Raw genomic sequence first — 18851 nt, 5'->3', positions numbered from 1 at the left:
CTACATCAGTGGTTCCCAACCTTTTTAGGTTACTGTACCACCAACTGAATTTTGCTCTGTCAGGGTTACCCCTGAAGTACACTACATGACCAAAAGTATGTGGACACCTGCTCGTCTAATATTTAATCTCAGATTCATGGGCATTAATATGGAGTTGGTCCCCCTTTGCTGCTATAACAGCTTCCACTCTTCTGGGAAGGCTTTCCACTAGATGTTAGAACATTGCTGCAGGGACTTGCTTCCATTCAGCCACAAGAGCATTAGTGAGGTCGGGCACTGATGTTGGGTGATTAGGCCTGGCTCGCAGTCACCATTCCAATTCATCCCAAAGGTGTTCGATGGGGTTGAGGTCAGGGCTCTGTGCAGGCCAGCCAAGTTCTTCCACACCGATCTCGACAAACCATTTCTGTATGGACCTCACTTTGTGCATGGGGGCAATGTCATGCTGAAACAGAAAAGGGCCTTCCCCAAACTGTTGCCACAAAGTTTGAAGCAAATAATCGTCTAGAATGTCATTGTATGCTGTAGCGTTAAGATTTCCATTCACTGGAACTAAGGGGCCAGAACCATGAAAAACAGCCCCAGACAATTATTACTCCTCCACCAAACTTTACAGTTGGCACTATGCATTCAGGCAGGTAGCGTTCTCGTGGCATCCACCAAACCCAGATTTGTCAGTCGGACTGCCAGATGGTGAAGCGTGATTCATCACTCCAGAGAACGTGTTTCCACTGCTCCAGAGTCCAATTCCAGCAAGCTTTACACCACTCCAGCCGACGCTTGGCATTGCTCATGGTGATCTTAGGCTTGTGTGCGGCTGCTCGGCCATGGAAACCAAATATGACGCACTGACTTGTTGGAAAGGTGGCATCCTATGACAGTGCCACGTTGAAAGTCACTGAGCTCTTCACTAAGGCCATTCTACTGCCAATGTTTGTCTATAGAGATTGCATAGATTTTATACACCTGTCAGCAACGGGTGTGGCTGAAATAGCTGAATCCACTAATTTGAAGGGGTGTCCACATACTTTTGTATATATAGTGTACCGCATGTGCATTTTACCAGTAGGCCTATGGTCTCATGAGTCTTATCAAGTACCCCCTGTGGATCGGCCAAGTACCCTAGTACCCCTGGTTGGGAAACACTAGCCTACATGATGAGATTATTATGGGAAAAATAGCAAGATTATATTTTTTTGTCAAATGGCAGCCAAGTGTCGATGATCATGTCACCAGAATAAGAATCTTGATATTTATTGGAAAGGAGCATCAAGCTCATCACCTTGCACTTTCACCACCCTGTGAAGTTCATCATAACTTATTTCATATGTAGCCTAATAAACTGCATGCTTTTCTGATGAGTCATAGTGGGAGGACCACACAACATCATCGCGTGACTTCAAGTTTACTTCGATATGATGGTTATTATATCAATATACAGGCCTGTATGACATTTTTTACCCGACATGTACATTACTGACATAAAAAGGTTGGATGGAAACCTGGCTAGTGTGAACTATTTATACCAGGGTATGTTTTGGGCAGTGTCATAACCCTTTGACTTTTGGGGGTGAAGTAAGTGAACGGGTACACATGCAGCTGTGGGAAGGGTGGAAGTGACCTTGTACGGGTCGGAAAAGGAGGGGTGACCAGCCACTCCATGCTCAAAGACAGACAAATGAGTACCTTTAAATTGTATTTTTACACTCATCAGTTCTCCCAGTAGGCTACAAATGGAAGGCCAATGGAACACATGCTGCGACACTGCTTCTTATGTTTCAGTCCATGACAAGGCATGTTGTTTTACCACAGACACATTGCTCACTGCAAATATTACAGTGGTAAAGTTTCATATAATCCGCTGTTTCTGTGTATTATGTTTTATAAAAACACAAAGTAGCCTATATATTTTTCTAATGGTGTTCCAATATACAATTATAATAAGCACTATATGCCCACTGGATTTCATTTCAAGTCTTGTATTATCAAGCTTTTTATCACAATGTGCATTGGCCCATGTATGCATATCCTGTATTGCAGTCCAAATGTCTTGTATGTTTACAAATTAAGTGCCTTTCTTATTGAATCTGTTACTTGTTGTTTGTATTGTCTATTCATGTGCAGTTTGATAATAAATCATTATTTTAACGTGACAAAATAAAATGTAAGATGAAATAGAAATAGAATGGCGCTGTACAAAATATTTATTCTTTAAAAGAATAGAATTCATTCAAAAAATACATACTTTATCTTAACTATTTGGTGAAAATATGATAATAAAGCATAAGCATTACCACTGAGGAAGGTATATATGTTTTTTTCCTTCTTTTTTTGTTGCCATTTTAGATCATGATGCAGCAAATCCTGTTTGGAAGTGCAAATCACAAAACTAGTTGTGCAAACTTACAATAGCAGAAGCATGCTGAAATAACACACACTTTGTGCCAAGACCCTGCTGAAAAACAACTTTTGTATCAAAGACAGTTGTTTTCAGAAAAAATACCTAAAACGTTAAAGATAAATTGTGACATCAAGGAGTATTAGAGATATAAAACACATAACAGGTAGTATTGCACGTTTAGAAACCTCCAGAGTACATATAGTGCCTTCAGAAAGTATTCATACCCCTTGACTTTTTCCACATTGTTGAGTTACAACCTGAATTTAAAATTGATTAAATTGAGATTGTGTCACTGATCTACACAGAATACCCCATAATGTCAATTTGGAATTATGTTTTTAGAAATGTTTACAAATTAATTAAAAATGAAAAGCTGAAATGTCTTGAGTCAATAAGTATTCAACACTTTCGTTATGGAAAGCCTAAATAAGTTCAGGAGTAAAAATGTGCTTAACAAGTCAGATAATAAGTTGCATGGACTCTATTTGCGATTATAGTGTTTAACATGATTTTTAAATGACTACCCCATCTCTGTACCACACACATACAATTATCTGTAAGGTCGCTCAGTCGAGCAATGAATTTCAAGGACAGATTCAACCACAAAGACCAGGGAGGTTTTCCAATGGTTCGCAAAGAAGGGCACCTATTGGTAGATGGGTAAAAAAGCAGACATTGAATATCCCTTTGAGCATGGTGCAGTTATTACACTTTGGATGGTGTATCAATACACCCAGTCACTACAAAAAGTACAGGCGCCCTTCCTAAGGAAAGGTAGGAAACCGCTCAGCGATTTCACCATGAGGCCAAAACAGTGACAGAGTTTAATGGCTGTGATAGGAGATAACTGAGGATGGATCAACAACATTGTAGTTACTCCACAATACTAACATAAATGACAGTGAAAACAAGGTAGCCTGTACAGAATAAACGAGGGAGTCTTTTTGGGGATACAAATAAATGGAATAGAGCTAAGCACAGGTAAAATCTTCGAGGGAAAACTTGGTCCAGTCTGCTTTCCAACAGACACTGGGAGACAAATTCCTCTTTCAGCAGGACAATTACCGAAAACACAAGGCCAAATATACACTGGAGTTGCGTACCAAGACGACATTGAATGTTCCTGAGTGGCTTTGTTACAGTTTTGACTTAAATCGTCTTGAAAGTCTATGGCAAGACTTGAAAATGGCTGTCTAGCAATGATCAACAACCAACTTGACAGAGCTTTAAGAATTTTTTAAAGAATAATGGACAAATATTGTATAATCCAGGTGTGAAAAGCTCTTAGAGACTTACCTAGAAAGACTCACAGCTGTAATCGCTGCCAAACGTGATTCTAACATGTATTGACTCAGGGGGTTGAATACTTATCTAATCAAGATATTAGTGTTTTATATAAATAAATAAATAAAAAAGATAGACTTCTTCTTCCACTTTGACAGAGTCTTGTGTAGATCGTTGACATAAATGACAATTCAATCCATTCCACTTTGTAACAACAAAATGTGGAAAAAGTCAAGGGGTGTGAATACTTTCTGAAGACAATCTCCTGCAGAAACAGACATTCAGGCAATAGAAACAGAATAGAAAACACAAATCACAAGTATCAAAGTCAGAAAGCAACATACTGAAATAATTCCTAACTTGACATCCATTTAACCCCCACCCCCTCCCTTATCTACAAGAGCTGCATTCTAACTTGAGAAACAAAGTCTAACACACAAAAGCTAATGTTGAAGGCATTGTAAGATTTGGACCCAAGTTCATTCTACAAACGCAGTAAAAAGACAGTAGCTGTGGAAACTGTGCAAATTTAAAAAAAGGTGAGGATTGGAAAACAGATCAATTCCATTTGACCTCACTAGCGTCAAACATGGGCAGGAATGTTGATAAAGGATGTGTCCCAAATGACACCTTATTCCCTTTATAGTGCACTACTTGAACCGAGTCAAAGATAATGCACTAAATAGGGAATAAGGTGCCTTTGGGACTCTGACAAAATCTCCTAAGAAGATTAATAGGTAGCAATGTTTATGTAACTCTTTCCAAGTCAAAAGATTATCCTCAGATTGTGTTAATGGTTATGTGTAGAGAGAGAAGAAAAACAAAGGATACATTGTCCAGCAATGCCAGATACAAAATATTAACATGTAAGGTCTCCCAATTCAGTAGTTTCACTGCAACTGTGCAAACATGACCTGACCTTACAAGCACTGAGTAGCATGCAGTACTGTTACTGTACATCAAAATTATTATCAGGTATCCTTAAAGGTTTACTATTAAATGGAATGTCGATACTTTTTCAATCATGCTAGTATTGTACTATGTTCAACTTCAAACAATGGACATCTGATAACTAAAGCTAGATGAAATTCAGTAAATTTATTAATCTTTCAAGTTAATCTTTCATATTCATAAAAACGCATTTTAGTGAGGCCAGAAAGGCACCAAGTCAGTCTTCTAGATCAAAATAAATGTCCCCGTGAAGGCCAGTGAGGCAGTGAAAACATTATGGTTTTATACCCATAAATGGAAATATTCCCTAAAAATATATAGTAGCTAGCTCATTGGCTGCCTGCTATTGTGATTACAATCTTGCCAGCATCTAAACTTATAAGAGCATAGAAACAACTATAATCGTCTTAATCTACAAATCACATAGTTTGCCTGTTTAGAATGCTAGAGGTCTGTTGTGTGTCCTTAAACATATCTGATAGTTCAGTGCACGCAAACAGAGGGAGGTCATTTGCCTTTTGTGCCGAACGGCAGGAAAACAAAACACTTAAGTTCAACCTTGCAAGTCATACCAAACATGCTGAGGGAGAGAGATTGGCTTTGAGTAGTCTGTAGACATTACTGGAATTCCACCCTGCCTAGTTGCATTAAGACAACTCCCAATATTGACTCTACCCTTCTATAGGTGTAAATGCTATATGGTAAATGGCATATTTTATTATATTATCAAGAGGCTGACGGAGCGAGAGCAGTAATCTCAGAGAAGATTTGACCCTTCGTACCACAACAGGTCTGCAGCTCTTACGACAGAATGCAAGAATCATTGGGGTTTTTGGGGCTCTTGGGTTCATTGCCATTCGACGGGTCTCCCTCCTCATCATCTACTGGGGAGCCTTCATCAAGGGGCAGCTTTAGCCCATCACCCTCTTCCAGCTCGGGCATGTCAGCGCAGGCGTCTTCGTAGGCGCTGATGCTGTCTGTGTCATTGTTCCTGTCAGGGGAGAGGTCACGCCCGTTCCCCTCCTGACTGCTCCCGGGGGTCTGGCTACCCAGCGCCAACGGCCCAAAGGTCTTGTTGACCATCTTCGTGAACTTGGTGAAGCCACCCTCTGCCCCTTCTCCTACGTCCTCAGAGGACACCAGCCGGGCAACGTGGAGAGGAGAGGGCCGGGTCGGACTGTCAGAGGGCTGCTCCCCCTTCCCCTTTTTGAAGAAGGAAGCGAGCAGCCCCCCAGTGCTGGTCTCAGATGATAGCCCGTTGTTGGGCCTGGGGCTCTCACTGTCCAATCGGATAATAGAGAGAGGTGCATCTTGTGGAGAATTGTCCTCATCCCTTGGTGCATCCCTGATTTGTTCCTGTGCTTCCTTTTTGATTTTCATCTCTTGTGCTTGTTGTCTAGCCATCTCATCTTCCCTCTCCTGCTCCTTGACAAGTGTGTACACTGGGACTGCTGATATGGTGTTCCTCTCCTGTGGAACAGTATAATATAACAACTATATTAATAATGTTCACATCAGGGTTGTGCCCCAAATGGCACCCTATTCCCTATATAGTGTACTACTTTTGACCAGAGCCCTATGTAGGGAATAGGGTGCCATTTGGGACACAACCCTGTACAAACCTCAGTACAGCAGGGAAACAGGAAATCCCGAAGCTCATTGAGAAATTTACATTTCGATTTTCATTCTGTAAAACCGGATGCAAATGTCAACAGGACACTCCAGGTTAGAGGTGGGTGATATGAAAACCAGATTCAACAAATACAGTCATATAAGTATTTACACGGTCTGGGCTGCTACTATTACAAATATGAGTCCAAATCTCTGTCAAATAAATTGTATAGCCTTGTCTCTGGTACATCTTGTGCTACACTGTATTAATACATTCACAGCTCTATTTGCATTGCTTGAGGCATTGGCTGGGAAAGTAGCCAGGCCAATTGTCACGTTTCCGTTTCCCGATTGCAATAGGAAACAGGCAGCATCTGCATGTCTGTCAGCAAGTGGACAGGGGACAGGCCATCCTACTGCAGAGCAGAGCATGCACTGGGTACAAGGCCAAGGCCATTTGATGGGACACACACAGCCTTGGGCCACACTGGACTTACCCAACCATAAGACCATGCTGATGATCAGATTACCAAATTATTACGACCACGGTCTCTTGAGTCAATGCAAAAATTTATTAGTTTGAAAATCTGAGGTTTCTTAAAGTGAGGAGAATATAGAGGCAGCTAGGATATATTGTTTAGCTCTTCTTATGGCTTTAAATTGCAAACAGGTGACTCCCTTCTAATCTGCCTCAAGCCTCAGTAGCAGATAACCAGATAAATGGACTGTGATAGGGATGCGGGTTGAACCCTGAGGAAAATGTGTACATCTTCTATTGTGCTGTGTGCTGCTCTCTTTAGATTAGAGCACAAAATGTACTCCACAGGACTTCAGTCAACATGTAGCATGCATAACAACTTTATCAAACATATTCCATTCTATAGGCTTTGGGACAGAACAAATATCTGTCAATCATTTAAAAATTGCCCTACTTTAGGAATGGTAATGCGCGCACACACACACACACACACACACACAGTGAGAATAACAGGTATGGTGGGAGGTTGTCCCACAGGCTGGAATCTCCCAGCAGCTGAAACACTTCATTCTGTCAAGTTCAGCAAAGCACAGTTGAGCCGAAAGAACAAGAGAACACTCCCCTGACAAACGAAAGAGTTACGCAACTAACAAGAGCTGGCATGCAGCAACAAGCCATTTGTCACTCTTTATGCCAAAAAACAGGAAGCCTGCTGTACTTGTGCCTCTCTCTCTATGATTATGTAAGCCCATCTTCCTCATCCCCCATTACCTCTTTTAGCCTCTCCACCTCCTGCATCAGAGAGCTGACAATGTCCTCCAACTTCCTCTTGGCCTCTCTCTCTCGCTCCAACTCCTACAAATGCAGAGAGACAGGTTAGCAGCATCAGTCCATATACGACCCATTAGATCAATGCAGCGGAGGGTAGTGAAGTATTTTAGAGCAGTGGTTCTTAAAACGGTGGGTTGGGACCCACAGTTGGGCCACAGGAAATTGGACATTCCTACTGGAGCATTGTGTTGCTCCTCTAGGACCTTTTTACATATACAGTGCATTTGGAAAGTATTCAGACCCCTTGGCTTTTTCCACATTTTTTTACGTCCTAAAATGGATTAAATTAAAAATGTTCCTCATCAATCTACACACAATACCCAATAAAAGACAAAGCCAAAACAGTTTTCTTTGCAAATTTATTGAAAATAAAAAACAGAAATACCTTATTTACATAAGTATTCAGACCCTTTGCTATGAGACTCGAAATTGAGCTCAGGTGCATCCTGTTTCTATTGATCATCCTTGAGATGTTTGTACAACTTGATTGGAGTACACCTGTGGAAAATCAATTGATTGGACATGATTTGGAAAGGCAGTTGACAGTGCATGTCAGAGCAAAAACCAAGCCATGTGGTCGAAGGAATTGTCCGTAGAGCTCCAAGACGAGGCACAGATCTGGTGAAGGGTACCAAAAAAGTTCTGCAGCATTGAAGGTCCCCAAGAACAGTGGCCTCCATCATTCTTAAATGGAAAAAGTTTGGAGCAACCAAGACTCTTCCTAGAGCTGGCCGCATGGCCAAACTGCGCAATCGGGGAGAAGGGCCTTGGTCAGGGAGGTGACCAAGAACCTGATGGTCACTCTGACAGAGCTCCAGAGTTCCTCTGTGGAGATGGGAGAACCTTCCAGAAGGACAACCATCTCTGCAGCACTCCACCAATCAGGCCTTTATGGTAGAGTGGCCAGACGGAAGCCACTCCTTAGTAAAAGGCCCATGCCAAAAGGCACCTAAAGGACTCTCAGACCATGAGAAACAACATTCTCTTGTCTGATGAAACCAAGATTGAACTCTTTGGCCTGAATGCCAAGCATCACGTCTGGAGGGAAACTGGCACCAACTCTACAGTGAAGCATGGTGGCGGCAGCATCATGCTGTGGGGATGTTTTTCAGCGGCAGGGACTGGGAGACTAGTCAGGATCGAGGAAAATATTAAGTACAGAGAGATCTTTGATGAAAACCTACTCCAGAGCGCTCAGGACCTCAGACTGGGGCAAGGTTCACCTTCCAACAGGACAATGACCCTAAGCACACAGCCAAGACAATGCAGGAGTGGCTTCGGGACAAGTCTCTGAATGTCCTTGAGGGGCCCAGCCAGAGCCCGAACTTGAACTCGATCGAACATCTCTGGAGAGACCTGAAAATATCTGTGCAGCGACGCTCCCCATCCAACCTGACAGAGCTTGACAGGATCTGCAGAGAAGAATGGGAGAAACTCCCCAAACGCAGGTGTGCCAAGCTTGTAGCATCATACCCAAGAAGACTCAAGGCTGTAATCGCTGCCAAAGGTGCTTCAACAAAGTACTGAGTAAAGGGTCTGAATACTTATGTTAATGTGATATTTCAGTTTTCTTATTTGGAAAAAGTCAAGGGGTCTGAATACTTTCCGAATGCACTGTATATTACATGTACATTCCATTTTAGTAATTTATCCAGAGAAACTTACAGACAGTGCATTCCACTAAAGGTAGGTAAGACAACCACAGTTTTTGCAAGGAAAAACATTCCTCAATAAATTTGTCTATCAGCTATTTTTAGAGCGATGACCCCACCTTAAGCCTCTCAGTATGTGGCTTTAGATGATTCATGGCTAGAAAGGAGTGAGTGCGTCCCAAATGGCACCCTATTCCCTATATAGTGGAATACCTGGAATAGTATAAAAGTAGTATAAAAGTAATCCTTCTACCCCCCCACCCCCACATAAAAAAAAAAACTAAAAAAAAGTGGTTGTCCCACTGACTATCATAAGTTGAATGCACCAATTTGTAAGTCGCTCTGGATAAGAGCGTCTGCTAAATGACGTAAATGTAAATAGTGCACTCCCACTATGGGCGCTGGTCAAAAGTAGTAAACTATATAGGGACATGGGTGCCTTTAGGGACGCATTTAGTGTGTATGACTAGGTGTACCATGGTGGCGTGGCTGGCCTCTCTCTGGGCCTCAGCTAGCATCTCCTCGGCCCCCTCCAGGGCGTCCTGCAGAACGTCCACCTGGAACAACAGAGTCTCCCGCTGCAGCTCCAGCCCACGCAGCTCCTGCAACACATCGTCGTAGCTCGCCTGCAGGTCAATCTGCATGAGTGATGTATTCATTAGTCATATCAGTGGGCAGCTTGAGCGATGTATACACAGGCATATCATTGGGTAGCTTCATCTGGCCATGATAGAAATGATTTGTCCCAAACGGCATCCTATTCCCTTTACAGGGTACTACTTTTGACAAAAGTGAATAGGGTGCCATTGGATCTCAGACAAACAATATACATTAGGCATGACAGTGTGCAGCTTCATCTAGTCACACTAGCAACAGCGGTGGTTTAATTAATGTGATTTGTTCTTCAGCTGTTGGATAATTATGTCATTGTTTTGATAGCTATTTCTGGTCTATGGTCGTATTTATCTGCGTCATACAAGGGTTTTTGTCTTCTTTATATGGCAGAGAGTTACTGGCATTACAACACATCATTTTTTAAATAATATATTTCTGGGTAATTTGGTGTGAGCTTCATAAAGAGTGCGCACCCTTTGAATATGTAGAATGTCTAATTTGACATCCAGTAGAACTGGTTATATACTGCTAAAATATGAGAAAAGTTATCCTGCAAAACATCATCATTAAAACAGCTTGTGCAGATAATCACCATCTCAGGGAGTTCCATCATCAGTTCCTGATCCTCCTCAGACTGCTGAAATGACCAAGACCAAGATAAAAGGTCAACAACACTCATCAACAAGTAATATATGAGAAGTTTGAACATACTCTCAGTATGTTCAATAACAGTGATAGAATCAGAAGTAATCATGTTTACTACAGTAGGTATGCGTCCCAAATGGCACCCTATTCCCTATATAGTGCACTACTTTTGACCAGAGCCCTATGGGGAATAGGGTGGCATTTGGGCCGCAAACTAAATACAGTGAGGGAAAAAAGTATTTGATCCCCTGATGATTTTGTACGTTTTCCCACTGACAAAGACATGATCAGTCTATAATTTTAATGGTAGGTTTATTTGAACAGTGAGAGACAGAATAACAACAAAAAAATCCAGAAAAACGCATGTCAAAAATGTTATAAATTGATTTGCATTTTAATGAGGGAAATAAGTATTTGACCCCTCTGCAAAACATGACTTAGTACTTGGTGGCAAAACCCTTGTTGGCAATCACAGAGGTCAGACGTTTCTTGTAGTTGGCCACCAGGTTTGCACACATCTCAGGAGGGATTTTGTCCCACTCCTCTTTGCAGATCTTCTCCAAGTCATTAAGGTTTCGAGGCTGACGTTTGGCAACTCAAACCTTCAGCTCCCTCCTCAGATTTTCTATGGGATTAAGGTCTGGAGACTGGCTAGGCCACTCCAGGACCTTAATGTGCGTCTTCTTGAGCCACTCCTTTGTTACCTTGGCCGTGTGTTTTGGGTCATTGTCATGCTGGAGTACCCATCCACTACCCATTTTCAATGTCCTGGCTGAGGGAAGGAGTTGAGTTGATGCCAAAGAGCTCGATTTGGGTCTCATCTGACCACAACACTTTCACCCAGTTCTCCTCTGAATCATTCAGATGTTCATTGGCAAACTTCAGACGGCCCTGTATATGTGCTTTCTTGAGCAGGGGGACCTTGCGGGCGCTGCAGGATTTCAGTCCTTCACGGCGTAGTGTGTTACCAATTGTTTTCTTGGTGACTATGGTCCCAGCTGCCTTGAGATCATTGACAAGATCCTCCCGTGTAGTTCTGGGCTGATTCCTCACCGTTCTCATGATCATTACAACTCCACGAGGTGAGATCTTGCATGGAGCCCCAGGCCGAGGGAGATTGACAGTTATTTTGTGTTTCTTCCATTTGCGAATAATCGCACCAACTGTTGTCACCTTCTCACCAAGCTGCTTGGCGATGGTCTTGTAGCCCATTCCAGCCTTGTGTAGGTCTACAATCTTGTCCCTGACATCCTTGGAGAGCGCTTTGGTCTTGGCCATGGTGGAGAGTTTGGAATCTGATTGATTGATTGCTTCTGTGGACAGGTATCTTTTATACAGGTAACATGCTGAGATTAGGAGCACTACCTTTAAGAGTGTGCTCCTAATCTCAGCTCGTTACCTGTATAAAAGACACCTGGGAGCCAGAAATCTTTCTGATTGAGAGGGGGTCAAATACTTATTTCCCTCATTAAAATGCAAATCAATTTACAACATTTTTGACATGCGTTTTTCTGGATTTTGTTGTTGTTATTCTGTCTCTCACTGTTCAAATAAACCTACCATTAAAATTATAGACTGATCATTTCTTTGTCAGTGGGCAAACGTACAAAATCAGCAGGGGATCAAATACTTTTTTCCCTCACTGTATGCCAGTAGCTTCAGGCCATTTCCATGTAAAAGGATCCATGAGCACCAACATGTGAAGTTCATAGGAGCACATCAAATTAGGTGTCAAATGAAAGGTATTTCCATGACAGACTGACCAGGTGAATCCAGGTGAAAGCTATGATCCCTTATTGATGTAATTTGTTTGGGATGCTCTGGATCGATGTGTATGACTGCATGTTCGAGTTCCCACCAATTTCCAGCAACTTCGCACAGCCATTGAAGAGAAGTGGGACAACATTCCACAGGACACAATCAACAGCCTGTTCAACTATATGCTAAGGAGATGTGTTGCGCTGCTTGAGGCAAATGGTGGTCACGCCAGATACTGACTGGTTTTCTGATCCATTCCTTTTTTTTAAGGTATCTGTGACTAACAGATGCATATCCATGTAAAATCCATAGATTAGGGCCTAATTTATTTATTTAAATTGACTGATTTCCTTATATGAACTGTAACTCAGTAAAATCTTTGAAATTGTTGCATGTTGCGTTTATATTTTTCTTCAGTATAGAATTTCACACAGGGCACCTTTCCTTTGCCAGGCAGGCCTTTTGAAAGAAATAATAAAAAGAGTATACCCACTTCTCCAGGCACCACTGCTCTCCTGTTAATGTCACCTCTCCTGGGCTCTTACTGACACCTACCCATGAGGCCCCTCTCTTTCCATTTACTGTAACCAGCGACTTCACCCACTGAATACCGACCGACACCAGTCCATGGACGTTGAGAAGTAGTTGAAATTTGGTCAGTCCAAATCGGAACCAATCATATACGTCTATGTATCACCAGATTGGACAGAAAAGTAGAGGTCAGTACAGTACTGCACAGTAAAGTTTAGTACAGTAAAGAAAAGCAGAGTTTAGTACAGTACGCTAGAGTAGAATATAGTATAATTTACTGTATTGTACTGTACTGAACTCTACTCTACTGTGCGGTGCTGTACTGTGCTCTACTGTGATTTCAAAACATGATCTATGATTGGTTCAGATTTGGTCTTGTCCGTACCAACCAAATTTGGTCTTGTTTGAATAATACCCAAACATACAAAGGAGGATATTGCATTTTTCTACCTTTGTTTACCTATTCAGGATACATCACAATGAATACATCACATATCCATAATTATGCAATTCTGTATAGTACAGATCAGGGACCGTGATGTCATTCTGTTTTGAAAAACCGAGGGAGCTTTGACCGTCATTCTGTAACAAAACTTCTGCACTGTTCTTCAAGTATATGTGTTTTAGTAAAAAAAATCTGTGGACATTTTTGAAAGTATACTGACCAAAAATATAAACACAACATGCAACAATTTCAAATGTTTTACTGAGTTATAGTTCATATAAGGAAATCAGTCAACTGAAATAAATTCATTGGGCCCTAATCTATGGATTTCACATGACTGGGAATGCAGATATGCATCTGTTGGTCACAGATACCTTAAAAAAAGGTAGGGGCGTGGATCAGAAAACCAGTCAGTATCTGGTGTGACCACCATTTGCCTCAAGCAGCGCGACACATCTCCTTCACATAGAGACTGTTGATTGTGGTCTGTGGAATGTTGTCCCACTCCTCTTCAAGGGCTGTGCGAAGTTGCCGAATATTGGCGGGAACTGGTACACGCTGTCGTACACGTTGATCCAGAGCATCCCAAACATGTTCAATGGGTGACATGGCTGGTGAGTATGCAGGTCATGGAAGGACTGGGACATTTTCAACTTTCAGGAATTGTGTACATATCCTTGCGACATGGGGCTGTGCATTACCATGCTGAAACATGAGGTGATGGTGGCGGATGAATGGCATGACAATGGACCTCAGGATCTCGTCATGGTATCTCTGTACATTCAAATTGCCATCAATAAAATGCAATTGTGTTTGTTGTCGGTAGCTTATGCCTGCCCATACCATAACCCCAGCGCCACCGAGGGGCACTCGCCCACACAACGCTATACATGTGGTCTGCGGTTGTGAGGCCGATTGGACGTACTGACAAATTCTCTAAAACATCGGAAGCGGCTTATGGTTGAGAACTGAACATTCAATTATATGGCAACAACTTTGATGGACATTACTGCAGTCAATATGCCAATTGCATGCTCCCTCAAAACTTGAGACATCTGTGGCACTGTGTTGTGTGACAAAACTGCATATTTTAGTGTGGCCTTTTATTGTCCCCAGCACATGGTGCACCTGTGTAATGATCATGCTGTTTAATCAGCTTCTTGATATGCCACACCTGTCTGGTGGATGGATTATCTTGGCAAAGGAGAAATGCTCACTAACAGGGATGTAAACAAATGTGTGCGCAAAATTTAAGAGAAATAAGCTTTTTGTGCACATGGAACATTTCTGGGATCTTTTATTTCAGCTCATGAAACATGGGACCAACACTTTATATTTTTGTTCAGTGTAGTCTTTGGGTATAGAATTGTATGGTTTGTTTAACTTCGCAATCAATCGTTTTGTTTGGCATACATTTAAATGTGAAAACTTGAGTCTGCATCATTCTGTTAGCATGGAATTGCCCTTCATTCATTGCACCTATTATACCTGACTCCCACTGCTCCTCTTGAGGGTCCCCCCTCTGCTGTCACTGTGCGTCAGACGCCTAGCCGAACTCTCCGTCTGACAAAGGAACAAAAAGACATCTCAGACAGAGCCATAATAGTGGTGAAGAGAAGCTCTGCCAACCCTTCGTGTCAGGAAGTAATTTAGCCAATCATTGTAGCCATTGGCGCTCTGTAGAGTTGCTATTTTCTCGCGTCAATTAAATTGTGACATTCCTGCTTTACTCATTATACTAATAAAGTCTGATTTAATCAAAAAATACGATAGTCAGTTTAAAAAAGGTTAAGGGCAGAAGACTGTGTACATATCTGTCTGTGTTGGCAAAATCACTACATATCCCATCGAGCCAAGCAGGGAGAGGCTGCCTGTTGTCACAGTTCCAAGACCAGTCAGAAACGTCTAGCTAACCCTACGCCAATGATGCTGGTGGATCTCAAAACTGAACTTGGATATGTGTCAAGGAGCAATGATATCCTTCGCCACCGTCGTCTTAAAACAGATATCTCGAACCAGTCATGACTATTCAACAAAATAAAACGATAAATCATTTTCACGTTTATTTCATGCGAATTTCTTAGTAACATGATTGTATAACTAGCAAAGGAGTTTATACGTTGAGAGTGCAGTATTTATGAAGTTTGGCAATAAGGACGAAAACTAGCATAGTTCAGCTAGCCAGCTTGTTTGGCCAGGGAAAACGAGCTCGGGTCTAGTGCGCATGTGCACAGCTGGGCGCACTAGGCTAATTTAGGAGACATTATGCACTGATATCAGGAGCTGGAGACTGAAACGAATGAATCAGATGACTCATATTTAAGGAGAGTGAATCGATATACAATCCCGAAATAAGCTGTAACTGTCAATAGTAAAACAAAGCTTTAAAAGATGTTTGAGTGAACCCTGAATACAGAAAATTAATGGTGAAATTGCTTCCGAACACGGTAGACTCCTCCTCACCACTATAATGTTAACAAAAGCATGTGGGAATAACTGTTTGCACCTTTTTACATTGTTCCCACATCCAATAGTCAGCTGGTATATGTCAACATGTTAAGATGGTTTAGCAGGTCCATCAATAAAATCTATACCATCTCCAAGCCTTTTAAACAAAGTGAAGAGCAGGCCATCTGTGAAACTCAATGCCTTGCATTTAGGAGAAAGGCTATATGATGCCGGATGCTTACTTTACAGATAGGTATGAGGTCTTCTGTGATGCTCAATCTAATGAGTGGCCTGCTATTGAATATTAGCCTACATGTTATCACATAACTTACATGTATTTAGGGGTAAGGCTAGATAATGATGCCGAAGGATTCTTTTACAGATGGATTCATTAATTAAGCTCAATCAAATGAGTGGGCTATTGCTACTGTTTAATAGCCTAGGCTACATGTCAACACATAATTTACATTCATAGAGCATATGGATAGAAACATGGATTTTAGGCAAACCTCTAGGTCCAGTTCTTATGGACTGTAGGTCTACTGTACTCTACCAATAAGAACATAATTAAATAAACGTATAATGAACCACTGATGACTGAATTCTAACTACATTAGTCATGTAATGTGTCATCCCTATTATATGCACACTGTAAGGAAGTAGCCATACTTGTTTTTTTACACTTGTGCCCTAATGGGATAGACACTAAACAGAGATTAGGAGAAGAAGCCATTTTAAGTAGCTAGCTAAACATAAAACAAGGATGTACATAGTTTGGTTACAATCAGGGCCGGTCTAACGCATTTGGAGCCCCGGGGAACCGACCTCGTCTGCATTCATCAATGTGCCATAAGGTAGCCTGATTTCAGATGTGTCCATGTAGACTAAACAGGATTATGAGGGAAATCGTTCTTCTTGCAAAGCATATTTATATTTAACGTTTATAAACGTTTTAATCGAACTATTATATTAATCTGACTATCAACAATAGTCACATTATGTGTGCATATAACCGTTTTCAATGTAACACCGCATGCTACAGTAACACTGGGATGAGAGTCGAAATGAAAATGAGTAGTAGGCTACACATAGGGTTAAAAACCACAAAGTAAACGAACGCCTAAAAATATAAACACAGGCGGTGGCTTACTGTAAGAGGATGAATCTTCTCGACTGTAACCACTAGTAATGTTGCTAATGCTAAGCTTCAATTCGCTAAGCTTCAATTTTAGTTGAATAGGCTATAATGTCAAATTAGACTCAATAAAAATAGATAGAGAAAATAGAATGTATGCCTCATGTAAATATCGCATTAAATGACGACGACGTGATTTCTCAACGCTCACCTCCTTGATAATGTTGCGAAGTGACTCATCATCGCTCACTCCCCGAGAAAGCGTCCTTTTCCTCGGTGACCCAACTCTTTCCAATGTCCCGGAATGCATTTTTCTAGTAGCCTACGATACACAAAACAATATGAATACTTTTCTTAACAACTAGATGCTATGAGTGCAATCAACACACCCGAGTAATGTTTTGTTTGGTGTGGATGAAGGTATCGCGACAGAATGAACTGGCTCCCAGATTGTGGGCGAAGGTTAACAAAACTGTAACGTGGGCGGAACCTGTTTGTCTCTGGGTTGCCTTTAGGATTGCCTCCGGAGGCTGGCATGGCGTAGAGTAGTGGTCACCAACCTTTTCTGAGTCAAGATAACTTTCGCAGTCAAAAAGCAACCCGAAATCTACCGCTAAAACATGAAAATGTAACATTAACCTAATAAAACAGTTCTGTAGGAAGGAGGTTTGTGCAGTAGACCTAATACATTATCACAGCATATTGGCTATATGCCTGGCTTGCCAATATTATTATCCTCAGACCATATTATATGTCAAAACTCGAACTTTGATAACAAAATAGTTGGTGTAAACACTTGCGAGCCACAGCTGAGCATAAATTTAAATAATTAGCATTTGTTTGTTTTTTACTGGACTTATGGTACTTGCGTCTGATGGTCATGGTGCTTTCAAGACAACGAGGTCAAATCATGACGTCGGAGCTCTAGAAAGATGCCCGAGTTTCCGAGTCGGATGACGGTTCAAAACGATTTTTCCCAGTCGGATCTCGTATTTTTCAGAGTTCGCAGTTGTCTTGAACGCACTGAAGTCAGAAGTCGGAGATTTCCGAGTTCCAAGTAAGAACACCACATTAGTCTCAGCAGAGGGAGGGCGAGTGTAGCAGAGGGTCCGCATCTCACGGTCACTGCTCTCTCCTCCTTTTCCTCTGGTGAGACTTACCAGAGAGAGGGGACACATTCTTCCACCTGATGGCGAAAACTCGACTCGCACCGCATCTGCCTCAGGCACAAATTAATGTTGTTCCTATGACCAGAGAAAATGAAATACTCCTCGATATTAAAATAGACACGAGGAGCTGCTAATAATAATAAAAACGCAGTCACTTGACTACTCATTCATTGCAGCTGCAGCGCCAGTGGAAGTAGAGAGAAGCTTGTTTTATGTTTTGTAATAGTGTTGAATAAAAAGTGTTGACAGTGCTGAATAAAACTTAGACATGAACTCACTCATAAGAACAGCAGCTCTCTGGTCATGGTTTTAAAAGTTATGAAATCTCAAGTAGGCTAGTATCAAACTTTGCTGTGGCGGGGGTTGTGCAAGCTGGATCTCTCGATTTAGCCACAGATCTCCCGGTCCATCAGGTATTTGTATTTATTATGGATCCCCATTAGCCGGTGCCAAGGCAGCAGGTACTCTTCCTGGGTCCAGCAAAATTAAGGCAGTTATATATTTGAAAAACATTACAATACATTCATAACAGATTTCACAACATATTAGGTGTGTGCCCTCAGGCCTCTACTCTACTACCATTTATCTATAACACAAAATCCATGTGTACATGTGTGTATAGTGCGTATGTTATCGTGTGTGTATAGGCGGAGTTTGTCTTTTCAGACAAATGAAATGGTTCAAAATGGGAACAGTTTGCCTACCCAGGGCTTCTGAATCAAGTGTACCTACCGCCAACAGCGCAACACGGAGTAAAAAAAGCAGCGCAAGCCTCTATGCCTTTATCGTTGGCTTATCTACATAAATGTTTGGTCATCGACTAGGAATGCCTTGAAGATCGACCGGTTGGTGACCACTGGCGTAGAGAAGCGGAGGCCAGGGTGTAAAACAAATAGG

At 41.7% G+C, this 18851-nt stretch overlaps 1 protein-coding gene across 1 annotated transcript; it reads right to left on the bottom strand.

Annotated features, from left to right (window-relative positions):
- Positions 1-3870: 3870 nt before the first annotated feature.
- Positions 3871-17422, bottom strand: si:ch1073-456m8.1 (leucine-rich repeat flightless-interacting protein 2). Its single transcript, XM_041888044.2, has 6 exons — positions 16997-17422; positions 14691-14765; positions 10416-10460; positions 9685-9846; positions 7497-7580; positions 3871-6106 (listed from the first exon to the last, which is right to left on the bottom strand). The coding sequence occupies exons 1-6, from the start codon at positions 17093-17095 to the stop codon at positions 5438-5440; spliced, it is 1134 nt and encodes a 377-aa protein (XP_041743978.1). The 5' UTR covers positions 17096-17422; the 3' UTR covers positions 3871-5437.
- Positions 17423-18851: the final 1429 nt, after the last annotated feature.

This window comes from Coregonus clupeaformis, chromosome 10 (assembly GCF_020615455.1).
Source record: "Coregonus clupeaformis isolate EN_2021a chromosome 10, ASM2061545v1, whole genome shotgun sequence".
NCBI classification, from domain to species: Eukaryota; Metazoa; Chordata; class Actinopteri; order Salmoniformes; family Salmonidae; genus Coregonus; species Coregonus clupeaformis.
The sequence above is the reverse complement of the archived record's forward strand: the minus strand, read 5'-3'. Positions and strand labels throughout refer to the sequence as shown.